The sequence below is a fragment of the Prinia subflava genome, chromosome 10 (genome assembly GCF_021018805.1).
Source record: "Prinia subflava isolate CZ2003 ecotype Zambia chromosome 10, Cam_Psub_1.2, whole genome shotgun sequence".
NCBI classification, from domain to species: Eukaryota; Metazoa; Chordata; class Aves; order Passeriformes; family Cisticolidae; genus Prinia; species Prinia subflava.
The window spans coordinates 7901304-7920696 of NC_086256.1; the positions used below are offsets into that span (position 1 = coordinate 7901304).

At 43.0% G+C, this 19393-nt stretch overlaps 1 protein-coding gene across 1 annotated transcript in view; it reads left to right on the forward strand.

Moving 5' to 3' along the window:
- TRABD2B (TraB domain containing 2B) overlaps positions 1-19393 on the forward strand; it is a 269261-nt gene that overhangs the window by 147535 nt on the left and 102333 nt on the right. The window contains exon 4 of the mRNA XM_063407122.1: positions 13389-13563. Within this exon, the coding sequence (XP_063263192.1) occupies positions 13389-13563 (175 nt within the window). The remainder of the gene's footprint in view (positions 1-13388; positions 13564-19393) is intronic.

A 19393-nucleotide genomic window follows, 5' to 3' on the forward strand; every position in this document is an offset into this window, starting at 1 on the left:
TAAAATAAACTCCCTATTCAAGTCAGGTTTTGCCAGTTGGGGTCATTCCAAAGTTTGTTCTGTGTGGTTTTTTTGCAAGGATGAAAGACTCTGTCTGTCACAGAGAGTTTTTGCCATTTGGTTACCAAATTAGATTAGCCTGACTCAGATATTACAGACGAAAGATCCGCCATGGGATCTCTCTGGAGACTCTAAATGTAGGCACAGGGGTTTGTCATGTGCTGAGTCTGCAGCAGTTCAGGGCAGGTACCCATGCCAGTCTTGGAGGACAAGAGTGCCACAGTGGTTTTGGAAGGTGTGTCCCTTCTTCCATGGTACCCATCTCTGGCCCAGCTCTTTAGAGGTCTGATAAGAGTTGAAGCTGGTACTGCTAACACAACCTTGAAATACCACGTGGAATGGAACAAAAGGTCAGGATTGGAGTTGGCAGAACCAACACCTGTGTGAGTGCTGGAGGCCAGGGAATTCAGCTCCATGCGGTGCAGCTCAGGAGAACTGCAAAAGGATGGGACTCTCACACTTTGAGACAAATTTGGGGTGCTGTTTAATGTTATTCATGCCTGCTTGTCCCTTGAAGGTTATCGGGAGCTGCAGAATAAAGGTAACCTGTCCATGGGTTGGCTCAGCTCAGAGTGATGGTTGAGGTGGCTGTAATGGACTGGGAAGGAGGTGATGAAGTCTAGAGTTGCTGTGGGGACAGTGGCAGGGAGAGGGAGAGTATTTATGTGGGTGCAGTAATTTGCTAAATGCCTCCAGTGTGACTCTTTAGAGATGAAGCAGCTCCAGTAGCTGTCTGCAAGATGCTGAGGTGCCTTTAGAGCAAAAATCATCTTTAGATGCAGAAAGGACTAGAAGAAATACCACTGCTGTTGACCTGACATGTTACAGATTAGTTCCTTGAGCCTCTTCAGCCTCCCCAAGAGAGTTTGGGAAGTGTGTGGTTTCCTGCACATTCCTGAGTCCTGCAGCATTTGGGAGGAGAGGGCAGAGCCCTACTGGGACAAGACTGTGCCAAGGGGGTGCAGACAGGATGGTGCTGGGAGGAAAGGTGCAAGGAAAGGCACTCCTAGTCCAAAGCAGGCTTTAGGTCAGAGGACAGCTCCTTCATCACCCCGGGGAAGGGACAGGACCCCCCCAGGGAGATGCTGCTCACTTTGGGCTTGTGAAGCCCAGCTTAGGCAGGGTGCCCAGAATGAAGAGTGTGAGCAGGGCCCCATGTCCCTGACTCTTTCCTTTCCCAGAGCCATCAGCCTGATGAGAGCGGAGGAGTAAACAAATCCTTCTCAGTTTCAGTGGGTTTTTAAAATTTTATTTTAATTAAGAACAGTGAAAGAGGAAACACCTCTGCTTTCCTGTGGTTAAATTACACTCATGATTCCTCTCCCTCTCCATTTTTTTTAAACTTTGTTTGCAAGCAGCGTTTTTCCAAATGTAAAAATCCTTATTTAAACTTAGTAAAATTTTAAGGGGGTCAGTTTAGTAAGTTAGACTCTGACCCAAAAGTGCAGTAGGAAACATCTCTCTTTTTTCAATAGCCTTCTTCAAACATTTGTTTCTCTTGTGACTTTTGCAATCAAGAGGCTTATGCTGAGGCTTCTGGGCAGAGAGTCAAAATGATACTGGAGAGAAAGCATTCTAAGCTAAAGATAGGATGGGTATATTTTCTGCTCTTTCTCCAGATTATTTTCCCCTCAAAGAAGTCAGTTTCTTTCTCTGCTTTTGTAAATGTTCCCTAAAAGCAAAAATGTATTGGATTAGGTCAATAGTTTTAACTTCTGTATTCTGTCTGAAGCTCTGACTAGGGAATTGAGGTCAGTGTGTCCAGAAGTATTAAAATGCAAAAAATCTGTTAGTTCAAATTTAGAAAATTATCTGTCTCCAGATGATACTTTTTTATCTGAGACAGCTGAGAAATTTCCTAATGACCCAAAACCTCCATGAAGAAAAAGTAGGGTGCAGAACAATTTATTGTGTGGGGTTTTTTTACCCCAGTTACTTCCTGTGGTCAGATTTGAGCTATTTGATTTTTAAGGACAGTTCTGTAAAGCAAAATCATCTTTTTCATCATTGAATTAGCTGGTTCTGTTTCCTTGTACCCCTGTGTACTCCTCATTAAGAGGAAAATTGAAAATCCAAGGCTGAGATTTTTGTCCTTCAGCCCTTTCTAAAAATTGTAGCTGTTGTCTCCAACTATTGTCTCTCATCTTCTGTCCATTCTCCTGACCTGAGGAGAGGCTCCTGTCCCAGGAGAAGATGGTGTTTCCTCTCTCATTGCTGATCTGGCATGTCAGAGACCTACAGCTTTACTGATCACTTTGTAGAGAATTTCTGCTGGCCCAACTACCCGGGTTTCATCCTTACCATTTACCTGTCCCATTTAGGGTTATCAGCCTGGGGCAAGAGTCATACCTGACACTTCCAAAGCATCTTTCATCCAGGCAGCCTTTATGGTTTGTGTGTTGGATGGTGTTGAGAGCCCACTGAAGTAATGGAGAGTATTTCCATGCCTTCAGCAGGCTTTGTGTTCATCCCAGCTGGCCCAGCCATCAGTGGATATCAAAGCGAATAAATCAAGTGAGTGACTAACCCAGTTTACAGGCTTTGTGCTCAGCTCAGCATAAGGATCTTCTCATGGACAGCAGGTGTAAGGTCATGATTTCATCCCACACGGTTAAACAAGCTGTGCAGTGGAGCTGTTTGGTGGTCACCACAGCTTGCAGACGGGTCTCAACCCCTTTCAGGTGCTGTGCCTCCTCCTTCGAGCTGTGTCCCTTAGAAACAGCCAAGCTTTTTGGATACCTCACTCGAATGAAGCCATCCATATCTCAGGTTGCCTCTGCAGTTCAAAATGCCATGGGTGGATTTAGACAGCAAGTGTTGCCTTCTGAAAAGCACATGATGATCTTGATAACGTGACATTAGAGATTTACAGACTATGCCTATGTCAGTATCAGCCTCCCTAAACTAAAGAAGAAAATGTTCAGTGCCTCACTTCACAAGGCGCTTGCTGTTTATAAATCACCAGGCTGTGATTATGTACCCCTTTAAAAATGTTATCATCCTTCACTGAAACCTGTCCTTTAAGATTTAAGGGTCCTGATAATTCTAATTACATCATTAACTTGCCCCGTTGTCGTTTTGGATAAAATACAACTGGATTTCTGGCTCACTTCTCAAATCAATGAGAACTATCTGTGGAATGCTCCAGCTTCAGTAACTGCAGAAACACACAGCTGAGACCATTAGGTAGAGTGCTGAATGACAAGCAGACCTAATTTGTCCAAGGAATGGAGTTTTATCTAGGGCAGGGGAAGATAAATCCATGAACTGAAGGCACAGCTATTGTAATGCAAGGCTCTGGAAGCATCTTATCGCTCTCAGCTGTAACAAAGTGCAGGCGAACTGGCACAGCCTCGCGTTCTTCCAGGGAAAACGATTGTGGGCTTTCCAGAAAAGCCAGTGCAAGGCTGCCTCTGGCACCAGGGGAGCCATCCCACGAGTTTCCCATTGTGGGTCCAGGCAGAGGGTTGGTCACACCTCAGGAGTGTTTGTTGGAAGGACACAGATGGCATTCCTGATGCCAGCCGCGTGCTTGGTGACACCAGTGCTCAGTGCTGCCTGTGCCCACAGCCTGCAGAGCCTGTGCCCCAATTCTCCTCTCTGGAGATGCTGCTGCTGCCTCCCCATAGCTCACAAGAGCTCTTGCTCTGCTCTGGTGGGATCAAAATTTCTTTCCGCTTGCACCTGAGTTACAGCTCCGTGTTTTGGTACACTGTGAGCATTTGGAAGTGAACGAAAAAACAGAAGTGTGGCCAAAATTTGCAGAGTCTAATTTTCATATTATGTCAGAACAGGACTCCAGATTGGAGCAATGTTGTATTTTGGCTTATGTGTTTCAGAAAATTGGTTGCAGATCCAGATTGAGAGTGAAGTCTACTTGTTGATTACAGTGCTGGGGAAAACATTGCAGAGATTGTTTTTTATTAATAATCTGGAACATGCCCAGATAATTTTCATGCTACAGGTTTTGAAAATAGGTTGTTGTTGCTTGAAAAATTTCATTACATGTTTGCATTTGGAGTTGTTTTACCTTGGAAGTTCTTTCCCTCCTCTTTCCATGAAGAAAGCAATGTAAGAGAAGAGAGAGTCATGGAGAAATTGGAACAAGACATTTAAAAGCTAAGATTTTTCTTTCAGACTGCTGCGTTATTAGAAAAAGAACGTATTTACCTACAGAAGAGGGCTGATTTACATTAAAACATTTAGAGATTGTTGACCATCTGTATTTATTAGTACAGGAATAGACTATAAATGAGTATGAAAGAGTGATTGGTAAAAAATATTTGGAGTTGAAGGTGCTACTTTCTGTACAGTTTATACATACAGCTGTATGTTTGCTGTAAAGCATTTACTTTCCCTTCTTTTTAAAGAGCTGGTTTATGAAGTGTTTCTTGGAAATACTTGTTAAAGAGAAATGAAAAAGGCTTGTTAGTATTTTAAATAGTATCTTGTTGGTTGAATGTAAAAAGTGCTTTTTCTTTCTTCTTGTTTTATCTAGAAGATCTATTTCCTCATTACGACTGTGATGGGGAGAAAAGTGGGACAAGGGGGCAAGTTGGTTGGTTTGGAAAGACTTGGCAGGATTAATGTTAAACATTAATGAAAGACTGTGTTCTTGGGTTCTCCTGGACACAACATTTCCTGATCTGACACTCTTGGTGCACATTACCAAATGGTGAATGCCATAGATCAGGCATCTCCAGTGTAAACTGGGTGAGCTCTCTGATGGTTACTTCAGACCTAGATCTTCTGTCCTCTGAGAGAGCTGATGCTGATAAACCCAAAGGCTTGTAGAGTTCTACCAGCTCAGATGGAAAGAAATCCATTGCAAGGGTGACTGAATCCGAATCATTCCTTATTTTTCTCCTCACTGGTCCTTGTTCCATTTCTAAAGGCTTTCTTGGAGATGTTCTCCATCTTTTCATCTGGTACTGGACCTCTCAAGTTAACCCTACCTTAAAGGAAGTTCAGATCAGTTCAAAAGCTGTCATCCAGTCTGTTTCAGATGCCAGCATAACTAGAAGGTTTGGACTGGGAGAAGTCTGGACTTTTTCTAGGACCAAACAGGAAGGCAGAGCCACCTCTGCAATAACCCTTGAGGGTCAGCTCTGGAGGGCCCATGTCCAGCCCAGCTGCTGTTGTGTTATGAACCAGATTTCTCCTCCTTGCTGTTATGTGATATTGTGCAAGTCATATATTTTGGATCACACTCGCCTCAGGTTAAAATAATATTGGGAATTTCGCATACACATTCAGGCTTTTCTTAGAATCTCACTAAACAGGGGTGGAAAGAAACTCATTGAAGAGTCCTGAACAATACATATCCAAGACAACCAAACCTGGGTTTGTACCCACTACTAAGCAGCTGTTCTCCCATTGTGTAACAGAAGACAAAATGAAAAATACCTTTGGAAAAAGAATTGCAGTTCTTTAATAAACCAAACCTTCTGGCCCCAGTTTTTTCACTTTATTGCCCTGCTTTGCCCTTTGATCAGTATCTTTACTTGGGTGTCATGGCAATATAATAGGTGATGGTTTTAGTGTCAGAACAGAAAAAAGATTTCTTTCTTTGTCAAAGAAATGAAAGCTATTTTCCCTATTTGGAAGGGAAATAGAAAAACTTGAACTTTTCCATATGTTTGCAAGCTTGTGAAAGCTGGCCTCAAAAAAATCCCAATGTTAAAAGGATTTGAAGTGTGGCAGGACTATCATTAGGTTGTTAAGATTTACCCTCCCCTCCAAAACCTAAACTTTTATTTGCATACATTGCAGGCTTGTCATCCTTAGTCAATTAATGAGCAGGTCCCTGTAATCTGGGCCTAAATATACTCCACATAGTTGGGTGAAGCTTGCAGAAAGGGGGCCGGGATCATTGTTCTGACTGTGTTTTGTTAAGACCTCTTTAATCAAAACATTCATTCAGATAGAGAGGTCGGCTGCATATTTTGGCATCGTGACCAAGGGGAGCAGGGATGGGGTTGGGGTGAGGAGGGGAGGGAGGCCTTGGAGGAAGGGTTGGTGTTGCTTGCTTCTTCTTTTCCTTTTTTTTTCCCAAGTGCTCAGAAGGCAGCTATTTAACTGGTGTGGAAAAACAAACAGAAAACATACATGGAGGTCATGACTTCTCAGGGATTTGTTGAAAGTCTTTTTAACAGAGAGAGAAGTATCACCCCCCATGCTGTGAGTGTGTGAGATGCACAGCCCATCCCTGTGGCCTTTCTGCCTTTTTTTTTTTTTTTTTTTTTTTTTGTAAAACTTGTTTTTTTTGGGCCCAAATGGATAGAGAAGGTAGAGTAGGCAGGACACACAGCTGTTGTTTGGCCAGGTGCCACCTGGAAGAAGAGCCCAGGCTGGGTGGGTTTGGTGCTCCCAGGGAGGGCGTCCATGCAGGTGCAGCGGGGGCTGAAGCTGCAGACACAGGAGTGCCCAAGGAGTGCCCACCCTTCCTGCAGGCAGCTTTACACCCAGGCCAGCAATGACTCCTACAGCTTCTGTGTCACCTGCAGAGCTGGTTTTTAAATGTTTGGTCCACTGTCCATCGAGGCTTCACTGGCATTCAGCCATGCTCCTCCACATCTCTGTTTGTAATTTTCCTGCATTTACAAGTTTAGATGCTCCAATGTCCCTTAGATCTGAGGTAGCCAGTTTGAAACTCAAAGACTTCTGTTTTCACATCCAAGTTGCCATGGCATGCTGAGGGATGTCCTAGTAGCTTTAAATCAGAGAGGCCAGTTACAGAAATCTCTCTAACATGAACTGTGATGTAACTGCAACATCTGTGGACCATGAGCACAGATGGGAGGTGGGCAGGGCTCATGGCCAGAAGTGGCTCCCCAGAATTGGTCCCAAGAAATGTTCTTGTGTTCTTCCCTTCCCTTCAAGCAAAAGGTATTCTTGCCTTTTTCCCTCTCTAACTCTGGAAAAGGGAAAAGAGTGATGGAACTGGACTTTACTCCAAAGATGAACGACTCCTTTTACAGTCCACTCAGACTTCTAATATATTACTTTACATTTTGGTGCTTAAAAGAAAGCCATAATGGGTTAATCACATTCTCAAACTGGAGACTCCTCCTTCCTGGTTTCCCTTTTCCATAACAAGCTGGAAGCTTGTCTTGGCAGCTGCCAACTTTGGGCTTTGGGTTAAATCAGTTTAACCATTTATCCCTCCTTGGCCATTGCTGGTCTCCCTCATGATGGACACTTGGGAGTGCTGGAGAAAAACCAGTTGAGTTGGCAGCATCTTTTGCTTTTGTGGCAGCCACATCCTCCTGGTGGAGATACTTGTTCTCACAGCCCTTTCACTTTGCACTATTTCAATCCTTCCTATCAGAGGCTGCAGTAAGAGGATATTGCTCTCCCAGATGCCAGAAGGGTCCATAAATCAGAGGAGAGCAGGTGTCTTCCAAGTCCAGGGCAGTATATTTTGCAGCCCTGCAGTAAAAGCCACAATGCCTTGTCAAGGCTGGTTAACAGGAGGGTATCCTCCCTTCATAAAGGAATGATAACTAGAGCTCATATGTCAGCCTGTGACCCAGGAAGGGCTGGTGTGAATTTAGGGCTGTTCAGTTTGCTGGAGGAGCCAGCAGGTTTTGGGATGCTGTTCTGGCTCCCTGGCAGCCCCCATAAGCTGCCTGTCAGCTCTTGAGATCCTTATCTTGCATAGTGCTGTCAACTGTGTAAAGGTTCCTGACCTGCATGGTGCAGGGAAAATCCTTCAAGGCGGGATCCCTTACTTGTCTTCTGGCCTCTGCCCACGTAAAGCTCATAAACCAGAAGGCTAATAAAGAGAACCCAATCTTTATCATGTTTTAAAAAAATTAATGTAGTTGTCATGATCTGGGAACAACTCCCTGCTCACAACTGGAGATAAGGATTACGAGTGTGGAGGCAGGGCCCTCTTGTCAGGGAGGGATGGATGGGGTTTGTATTGAGGTGCTGGACGGGAACTCTGGAAGTTGATGGCCAGCTCTCTGCCTTGCTGTAGTTGTCCCTTTTGACCCTGGGGGTGCTGCCTTCTGTTTTCTCTATTTAGCCTGTGAAACTTGTGGGGAGAGAAGGAGAAATAAGGAAATAAGGCACTTGCATTGTTGAGAGATTCCCCTGCAGCTGTCGGTGATGATGCTGTACATGCAGCAGTCTGAGTTTGGATATTTCTCAGGAGACGAGGCTGGAAGTCTTGGAGTCATCTGCTGATTGGGACAATGGGAGAGAGGAGTCTCAAAAGCCAAGAGGATTGACCAAGACACAGGAAGATAATAGCTGGGGAGGTTTTAGCATCACTGTGTATTTCATGGCAGGGCTGACTTCCCATTTCCCTATCTCAGCTTCCTCTTCTCCATCTGCAAGTAGAACTGTATTGAAGAACACCTCTGCCCACAAGCAGGTGAAGAAAGGCACACAGCTCTTTATTCCAGTGGTGGTAATGTTGGTTTTTGATTGACATAATACTGCAGTTTGAATGCACATTCCAGAAATACACTCTCATCACTGGAACAGAACGAGGCTAAACAAGGTTATCAGAGGGTTGGGAAATGCAGTGCATAGGAGTAGGAACGATAACACTGTTATTTCACATATGACAGTGATTTGATACTGGACTGAGTCTAGAGCAGTTCCACTGTAGCCAGTAAATCCAAAGCAGGGAAAAAAATGTAATCAAAGGTGATGGTGCTTATGTGTGTCCAAAAAAATTATTTGCAGATAGATATTCACATTGCAGATAGATATTCTCTGGCATTGTGCCTCTGCCCAGAATATTTGTTGAAATTTACCATTAAAAATAGTAAATTTTAAAAAATGTACTTTTAATGTAGTCCTATGTCCATGAATTTTCAGCTGAACTTTGGCAGTAAACTCTAAACATGATAAAAGACTCTGCACCAATACATTCTGCTTTTCTCTTTTTTTAAAATTTTTTTGTCTTTTCTTTCTTTCTGTTGCTACAGACAAAGCAGAAAGCATAGCACAGACTTTGAGTTATGGCTGATGCATTTTTCTAAGATAAAGTATCTTGTTAGCTCTTATGCTAATGGTTGCAGCAGAATCCAAGCCTCTGTGGAAATTTATGGGAAGAGAGGTTACTGCTGAGCCTTGTGTTGGACTTTGGATCTTCCTTTGGGTCCCTCAGAGCTAGACTGAGCCAGTGCCTTGTATGTAACATCAAGGTAGAAAGTCTTGCTGTCCTCATTTTACAGATGGACTTTTGAGAGACAGGAGGAATAAAGCCAAATGCTTCAAAGACACTTAGTGGAGGTTAAGTGCTGAGTTTCCTTTGAAGGTTTAAACCCAAATGACATGCTTGTGATCATGTAAGAGATTTGTATCACCCATGGGAGCAGAACCATTTTTTCAGGGTAGTGTCATAACCACTCCACAATCCTTCCTCTTTCTTCTCCCTAAAGCTCCCACTGACTTCAAAGGTGGAGAATTATGGCCTGCATCCCACAGCACTGTTAGCTCAGACGTGTGTACAGAGCTTTATCCACACATATATTCCATCAGGGATACTGACTCAAGTAAAACTACACAGACAGTGGGGAGGAGAAGAAATTTTTGCAAGGCTGGGATTTCTTTTTTTTTTTCTCATAGTCCCTTTCTTTAACCTCAAAAGTTTAACTGAGAAAGGCAGGAAGTACCTAATGACTGAGGTTGGGGTCCATCTGAACTGTCTGTAGGAGAGCTGTAACCTAAAGAAAATAGGAATAGGGAAAACGGAGGAGTGCAACCTTATTAAGTAAAACAAAATATTCTTCATTTTGAACACCTCAATGAGCTACATTATTGAGATTCCACTAGAGTTATATATAAATATGAGTTGGTTGGGTTTTCAGAAAACTGCACAGCTTGCAGAGACTGTATGTAAAAAATCTATTTATCTCTATGTGTATCCACTAGAAGTGAGCACACCCCAGGTGATGCATTTTTCTGCTGATCCAGCTGTTACTCTCCTAGGTGAACAGCAAAGTTAAAAGTTTGAATTTTTCAACAGACACATCATCTACTCCATTGTACATTTAAATACTGGTGGCAATATTCAGCTATTATTAGATCAGTCCCTCACTCAGGGGACACAGCAAATGTCTCATCCATTCACTCTCAGGTCAAAAACAACAGATTTATATAATTTAAATGTTAAAATTAATATTTTCACAGAATGAAAACAAAAGTAGAAGTGGGAGGAAGGTGCATCCTTTTGGAACATATTTAGCCCATCTTTCTAAAATAACAGATCTTCTCTTTCCCAAAAAAACCCCAGAACTTAAATTCTGGCTCCATTTAAGAGTTTCCTAATTGCGTGTGACTGTTTCTTGACTTCCTGATCCCTGTCTGGTTTAAGGGTTTCTTAAATCAGCAGGAGCAGCTGTCTCCCTGAAGCCAGGCATGGTGTGTGTCACTGGCTGTGGAAAGGACCTGGCTGCAGGGAGGGGCAGAGGTGATTAATGGGACAAGTGTCACAGCTCAGAGTGTGGTTGCACTACTGTGTAGGGGCAAACGTACTGCAGTCATTCATCTTCTGTCCTCTGCCACACACATGCTGAAACACACGTGCAGATTTGATTTTTGCCAGGCATCAGAGGTGCAGGAATGCATACTGTGCAGCAGGACCTGAAGCTGATGCTGTGCCTCTCTAGGTGATGCCTGCCTTTGTCTTGTTCCTTGGGCAAGCAAAAGAAAGATTGATAAAACCCAGTCCTTGGTTTTATCTCACTGCCATTGGCAAACGTTTTCCCACACAAGAGAAGGAAAGAAAGGGAAGGGGGGAAAAGGCAAATAAATGGCTCTGTTTTGTGTACTGTATTTTAGGTTAGATAAAGAGAAGGAACAAACTATAGGTTAAATGTGGATGTAGGATTGCAAGTAACGGAGTTGCACAAAGAGATGAAATGTGCTTCCCTTCTTGGCAAAGACCTTATACAGCATCTGTTTTTGGCTATCTAGATCTCCATCACCAGTGGGATGCACAAAGCTGCTTTGTCCCCCAGCATTGCTGCTCCTGCTTTGTGTGGGAGCAGGTTGTGCTCACAGGCAAGGCTGTACCTTGCTTTCCCCAAAGCATCTCAAGTGACTTAAAACCAGGTCCCAGCCTTCACTTCCCTTCAGGCAGAAGCAGGGAAGAAGAGACTTCTCTTACGTGGGTGTTGAGCCTTCAGATGCTTCCAGAAAATGTCACCTTCCACGTCAGTGCCTAAAGGCTTCCCTGACTTCTGCCCGAGTATGGAGAAAGTGCAAAGGTTTGTGATATCTCCATGGACCAAGTGATTTGCAGCTTTGCATTACAGAGGTTACTGCAAGTGTAAAATGGCTACTCATTCGTCAGACTTTATTCCTACAATATAAATCTGTGCCTGTCTTCCACCAGGAGTGAAAGCCACTGCGTCCTTTGCTGCTGTAGCCAGCAGCATTTTATCTCTCTGACACCATCAGTCTGCTCCTGCATCCCTTTGAGACAAACACGTATTCTTGCCAGACATGGAGGCAACTTCCTTGAGCTTTCACAGGAAACTGGTGTCTCCAATAGGTCTGACTTAGTGGGACTTATTACTTGCTGGCTCAGGGCTAAACTGAGAACAAGGTGCAAAGTACTTGCATGCTCTGAGGAGTTCACAAGTTACTGGTGATGCCAAACCTGCTGGAAAGCCTGGAGGAAGGAATGACTCAGGGTAACGTGACTGAACCCTTAAAGAAGGACATGCTGAGAGGAGCACGGTGATTTGGCAAAGCAGGTTGAGAAGCAGTTTGAAAAATCAAAGGTCCAGCTGGTCTGTGAGACCCAAGAGGCTGGGGCAGGGTCCCTTACATAGAGAGTTATCTCCATCCCCTTGGGATCCCCTGGGTCAGGGGATGGGGTCCCCTTTTCTGTCTCACTCAACTGGGAACAGCCAGGGTGTGAATCCAGAGTGAGGTGTAGACTCATCCTGCATAATGAATGGTAAGAAATGTCTTGCTTCTTGGTCCCTTACATATATTAGGGGTGATGCAGATGGGGCTGCAATGAAGAAGCTTTAAGGAGAGTCACTGGGAAGGTGGAAATCAGTTTTTCTCCCCAAGACTTGCTGAAAACTTTTGGGGAAGCATTATGATCTAAGAGGGTGGGAAGAGACAGAAATTGTTGTGATAAAACCGTGTGACCAAGTGGAATGGGAAAACGAAAACAAAACCTAAAGGCAAGTTTTAAAAAATGAGTACAGGAATTTTGTTTAGCCTAAAACCAGAGATGGAATTAACTCGAGTAGCAGAATCACTGCACCAAGTGTTTCAGCACAGCAAGTGAGGGATGTTCCCCTCATGGGCTGTGCGTGCAATGTCATTATCACCAACTCAGATTAACACTGGAAATCCTGGCAGCTTTACATGTACCTAGGGACTCAGAAATCTGAGTCTGAGGTTTGTAGCTTAAGCTGCTTTCCAGTGGTGAGGCACAGAAAATCACCAGAATGTGCTTGGGTCCTGTAAGCAGCCATCAAACACTGCCCCCTTCCAGCTCCTCTCTCTGCAGGGCACGTGGGCTCCCAAACTCTTGTGGTTATCTGGGACCTTAACTGTGTCAAAACAAATTGTTGTCTTAACAATCAGGGACTTTTGGCTTATCTGTCCATTACAGCTTGGATCTTGGCTCATTCCTGGGTCTGCTGCCCTGACCGAAGGACTTGGGGGGTTTCAGCCTTTCTGCTGTGTCTGTGAACATCTCTCCTCACAAAAGCAGGGACTGAAGGAGCAGTTCTTGTGGCAGTCTCTTATTTATCTGGAATGTTCCAGGGATTTATGTGTTTCAATGCATGGTCTTCTCTGGTGAGACTTAATAGCAAGGATAAGTGGATTTACCCTGTGTGCATCTGCCTGTGTCTGCATTTGCCATCCTTTCCTCTTTTGAAACTGGTATGTTCTTAAAAAGCCACATATACAAGCCAAATCTCACAGTCCTTACTTAGTTCACGGTGACCTCAGCTGAGAACAGATCACAGGAATCTGTCATTAAACAGCCAATGATTTTTTTTGAACAAGCAGAGAATAAAGGTCCAAGTAACTCACCCAAATGTAACACCTGAAACTACATTTTGATGAAGGGACAGAGAAAAACCAAAATAACTAAAGTTTCCTTTAGTAAAATCCTAGTTTCACTTTTTAAAAGAAAGTATATTCATTGGGAATTTTTTGAGAGTTCCTAACAACCTCCCATTCTCTGATCTTCTAATGTTTTGGGTTTTTTTTTTGGTTTTTGTGTGATAGTGGTGCTCAGGTGGCTTTAAGAAGGCTGGATTAATCCATGCAGTGTTTTGTGGGTTCCTTAACCAATGCCACCTGGGGTGTGGCCTCTCTCTCTGTTTCAGGTCCCAAACTTCATCAACACAACGCTCCCACCCCACGAGCAGGTGACAGCTCAGGAAATAGACAGCTACTTCAGACAGGAGCTCATCTACAAGAGGAACGAGAGGATGGGGAGAAGAGTGATGTCACTTTTGAGGGAGAACAGAGACAAGAGCTTCTTCTTTGCCTTTGGAGCAGGTATGGCATGACTTTTTCTGTTTTACTCTGTTACATGATTGGAAGTAAGATGTTTGGAATGCTTCAGGTCTCTGGGCCTGCAGGAAGGTTTCTTACAAGGCTTCCCTTTGAAGCAAAATGACTTTTGTTTGTCCAGACCCACCTCTGAAATGAAGTGGGTTTTTGTAGGAGGTGGGTCTAGGTCCTAGCTGGATGCGACACAGGCTGCATTTACTTTATTTTCCATCTGGCTGTAGAAATGTGAAATGTAGAAATTGTGTTTGTTCCTCTCCCAGACCTGTGGGCTGCTTGGCCACAGGTGTAGAAAATGGTTCAGGTGCCTTTGAATTTGCAAGCCCAGGTGCTGATGGCAGTGAGTGGCAGAACACAAACCCTTTGGTGGCACAAGCACATGTGTGGCTCCAGGTGCTGGCCCAGGGTTTGTAACCTCCTGAGGCTGCTGCAGTTAAACCTGCTCAATGGGTGACTGAGCTGCTTTGGTGGTGTGTCTGTACAGACTAGCTGGTCTGGGGCTTTGCAAGTGCATGAGCTTTGTGTGCAGCTAAATACCAGCATTTTAAACCATTAAGTAAAAATCCAAAGTGTCCCTCTTCCTGTTTGAGTGCTCTCGCTGAAGTCTGCAGAGCAAAGATATCTGCAGTACTTCTGTGAGCCTGTGACAGTACATGCTACTGTCCTTTCTCTCCCTTTTTTTTATTTCTTTTCCCCTTTCCAGTGGAATTCACATTTCTGTGTGATCAGAGTATAAATAATAACTGTTCAGACCCCAGCTCAGCAGAATCCTGAGCACCGGCTTAAGTGTCTCTTTGAGCTCTCTCAGCTTCAAGCAGCCTGAGATTGCTGTGTTGAGAACCAACCTGCTCCTCCTGCTCCCTCTCCTTGGCAATTTCTCATTTTTGACAGAACTTTGCTTCTCATCCCATGGCTCTCACTATGAACTTTGGCAACAACTCACCTTTTGCTACTCACTTCAGTGGGAATTTTGATTAAAGACTGTGGGTTCTAGCAGAGACACGTGCATTTTGATGTATTTATTTTTTGAGTGTATCCGGACTAAATTTTCCCAAGTTTATTTAATCTCAGGCTTGGCTGATATTTCTGGCCAAGAAGTTTTGCTTAATGTTTTTACAGTAGGAAAATATATCATGATGGCTCATAATTGGACAGGCATTCATAAAAAACATTCATAAAAAACAGCCTCTGTAACCCAAGGAGCGAGGTTTATTGGAGATTATTGAACATGGTGGCTTAGATAACAATTTCCAGTTTTGAAAATCCCTTAACCAGTACATAAATGGAGCTGAGAGGATAAACTGGGCATCACTGCCCACTTGTGCTCTACACATTTTTCCAGGGCATCAGCTATAGACCATGGACAAGGTGGGTCGTGGATCCAACCCACTGTAGCTATTTGTTTGTGCTAATAACAGAAGTGAAATTAAGCCAGTGGGTGCTAATTCCACATTACATTCTTTAGAAAGGCACTTTTAACTTCTGGGAGGTTTGAGCTTTCTTTCCTGCCCCCATCAGAGAGCACCTACCTGAAGCTCCCACGGAGCATCCCTTGGAAAAGCTGGCTCATAAAGAGCAAGTCTCATTTTGTCTTTTAGGCCCATTTCTGGTGATGTTGAAAACTGTCTTTGTTGCTGGGTAGTTTTGTTTCCCCAGCACTGAGCGTGGCAGGACAGAAGAGACACACACAGCTGGATTTATTGGAAACTGGGATGCGGGACATGCTGAGGAAAGCTTTTTGTTTTGGGTTCTTTGTTCCACCATCCCTTTGGCTTTTCTCGCCAAATTGGGCCATCCCTGCAGGCCATCCCTACTTCAAGTACAATTAATTCCTGCTTTTTTCTCTGCAGTGTTTTTTTCTTCATGCAGCGAACACTAAGAAAATTACTAATTTTTTTCAATGACAGAACTTTTATGTGACCAAAGTGCAGGCAAGTTCATTTCCTCTTATGATTCAAATGCAGTTTTTCTTCGCTGAAGGATTTTTGTTTCCTCTTTTCCCCCATGCACTGAATTAGAAGAGTAGGTTTTACTGATAAATCTTTTATTTTGCATCCTTATATCTGGTTCTGTAATTTTGAGGAGTTTCTTTGGTATGTGCTTGGGTCATGAATTCAAATTGTTTTATAAAATTTGGAGGGTTTGGTTTTGCCTTTTATAAAAGTAAAGGATATTTATGATGAAAGTTGAGGCTTTCACATATCCCCATGAATTCTGAAGTGCAACATTTTAGGAATGCACTTTTGGTTAGGATAGGCATGATAATAAACTCTGTGGGAGTTTATTTGCTCCCAGAACGGTGCAATTTAAGATTCTGCATCTCTGAGACTAACATGATGGAGGGGAAATAATTTGAAAAAAAATATTCTGGACAATGTGCTTCAGAAGATATTGCCCTTTATGCCAAGCGTGATCTCTGCATTAATCCCTTAATTCTGAGGATATTGGAACTAATGAATGAATAGTAATTAAATTATATATGTGTATTATGAATTGTTTTCCAAATTTCATAATCTCCATCATAGTTTCTGGGAAAGGAAGAATCGGATAAAACTGTGCTGCCAAATAAAATTAGGAAAATAAGTATTTTCCTAAGTAACAAAATAAGCCTGTTATGAGAAAAGCACCTTGGAAACACTTCAACAAATGCAGTTTTACAGACCAGGGCTGCTCTAGGAGGGAGCCCCAAGCCCTGCAGGATGATTCATATGGACTCAGAGATATCCTGTTACTCCCAGGTATAACTGGAGCTGAGGGGCTGGGAAATAGGATCTGTCCCAGAAAACAACCCTCCGAGGCAAAGCCCTGCCTGTTCCTCTGGTGGCCTCCCTGCAGGGACCTGTACCTTGTGGATGCTGCTGTGGTGAGGCTTTACCTGGCTTTTGCACAGCTGCATGCAGCAACTGAGGCTCTGCTGCTCTCTTGGGGCATCATCCTCAATTACTTTAAGATTCCAGTGCCTATTTTAAGATTCCAGTGCCATGGATGGGTACTTCTGTAGCATCTAATAATGAATTAGTACAATAAGCTTGGCTATGGCAGAAGGCACCACGCAGGTGTCTTTGCAAATTGCAGTCAAGTTTGGCTCAGTGTATCCTGCTCCATGACTGTAGAACCAAAAAAAAAAAAACCCACCCCAAAACCCCCAAACAATTCCAGGGAGTGGCTTCAAATGAAAAACAAGGTGGTGGTGATAATTCTGGCAGATTCCACACACCGGTCCCAGCAGATCTGGAGGTCAGGTCACCACTGGAAACACCCACTCAGCTCTCAGGTGGAAGCTGTGGCCTTTGAACTGATTGGAATACAGCAAGCAAATTAATGTAGTTTAGCAACTCTAAACTACATGTGTTTATGGGCTAGTTATTATCTATTTTATACATAGATTTTCTCCCCTCTTCATCCTGCCTTGTTGTTAAAAAGAAGGCTGATCAAAATCTTTCACCTGATAGTTTTTTGGGCTTTTGTGGAAAACAGAATTTTTATGGTTTTCTTCTGGGGAAAGAAGTCCATTTTTGCAGATGTGAATCAAAACCCCAGGTGCCTGGGTGTCCTTGCTCTCCTGTAAACTGGGATTCCCACTGAAAGTTTCACTCTGTGCCACTTAGAGCTGTGCTGCAAAGATCTCGTGGTGCATCATAGGAGAGCTGGTTCTGAGTCTGGCCTGCAACAGCAGAGGCTGTGAAACATCAACAGACAAATCCTGGGGACAAAGGAGCAGGCAGGGAGCAGGCATTTGAATATCCAAGCAAGCTGAGATAAAACAGTTTTTCAGAAAGTGAAGCAAAGTTTTTTTATGCTGTTGAAACATGGGGGGTTTTGTTCCAGTCAAAAATATTAAAAAATTACACAATTCTAAAAGGAACTTCTCAGTTTTCTGTCATTTTTAAATATAAAAAATAGACTTTTCAATAGTTTTCTGCCTTTTCTGTCTTCCATGACTTTACTTACTATTTAAATGTGTTGGAGTAATTCAGACTTTTAATTTATTCGTTTATAAAACACGTAGAAGTGAAAATAGCCATTTATTCTTTCTACTTTCATTTCTTTCTCTTCTCCAAGAAAAATACAGGCTCTGGGTAAAAGAAACCTCGCTCTGTACCCAGTTCTGTAGACTTTGTTCCACTCCTGCCAGTGTTTACCACGTTCAGACTTACTGTGAAAATCTCACCATACCTGTATTAACAGTAACTGTACCCTAGGAGTGAAACAGCAGTTATTGTTTGTGCAGTTAAATGATATCTTTCATTTAATGGGCAGGATAACTTTTCCCTTTGAATGAATAAAGGTAGCTATATAAGAGTACTTCCAAGTAAAATTTGGGCATCTGCATGGGGTTTGTGTTTTGAAAATCATGATGGTTTACTTGGAATTATTGATCTGTAATAACAGTGAAGTGCCTTAGACATCATTTCTACAGACAATTTTTAAAAGGTCCATTTACAGTCAAGAGGGAGACACACAGCCAAGAGCACACGGGTTGTTAAAAAGAGTTAATATTTTGGCAGCTAAGACCATATACATGAAGTCAATGTTTAAGAAAAAATCCACCCTGGTTTATTTCATTTTTATGGGCAAATAATTTTTGTGTAACACTTATGATAACAGATGGATAAATTTATGTCTGCAGTTAATTTGAACGATAATTTCCTTAGGATGTTTTACTTGCATTTTTTTCTTTCTTTCTTTTATGAGAGCTGTCAGTTTTGTAGCTGAGAGCTGGATTTACTGCTTCAGAAATTCAGATGCTGCTCCAGTTCACAATGTTTATTAGCAGCCAAATCAGTAGGCTTTAAGGCAGTGGGTTTTGTGTCTTAAAATAATAAATATATCATAGAGAATATTCTTTTACTGAGACAGAGTTGAAATGCAAGTACCATAGCATCTCCCATGGCAAGAGGGGAACCACATTGTCTCTGGATCATGGTTCTGGGGTGGAAGAAATCACATGTTAAACCATCCCACCAGCCCCCACAGCATCTGAGAGGTCAGAGAGGACCCAGCTGTGGTCTGTGGTGTGGTGGAAGCAGATTGCCCACAGCAGAGGTGTGTTTGTGTGAAAGTCAGAGCACTCTTGCTCATCTGCAGGCTTAGGTGGCTGAGTTTAGGTACATATTTGTTGATGGATTAGGTTTGAATTTCTGAGATGTTCTGCAAGAAAATAAATACAGGCTCTGCTGTAGATGTCTGTGTGCTATCATGAAAGGAGAAGAATCCATCCCAGAGTAGCAATAGCAGAACTAGAATTTGATCATTTCCATACTCAGAACAGGTGAATTCCCTGCCCATCCTTCAGAGCTCTCTCAGTCACCACTGGATGGGCACAGCATCATCAGGAATGAGGATCATCAGGATCATCACAAATTAGACTGTTAGCAGGAATCATTGAATAGTTTGGGTTGAAAGAAACCTTTAAAGGTCATGTAATCCAAGCTCTCAAACAGCAGTTACTTGCTTCCAAATTAAATTTTCTCTGGAGGTTCTTGATAATGGGGCTCAGAAGTGGGTTGCACTCTGTTTTCAGTAAGGAAAGAAAATTGTACAACTTTTCTGTAGAATGGGGCTGGCACAAGAGCACAACAAGAACATAAAATCTCCTTGTGGTCCTCAGCTCCAGCTCTTTCCCGTTTGTTCTCTCTGCAGAGGACTCCCAAGGGAATTTCAGCACACATCATTTTAGTTGCTTGGTAACCCAAGACAGAAGCAGGTTCACCCTTCACCTTCTGCAACGAGCATGAGTTACAGACATGTCCAAGGTGACTCAAGTCTGCAGTGGTCTTGATACCACTGAGATGTTCTTATTTTTCTCTGAAACCTA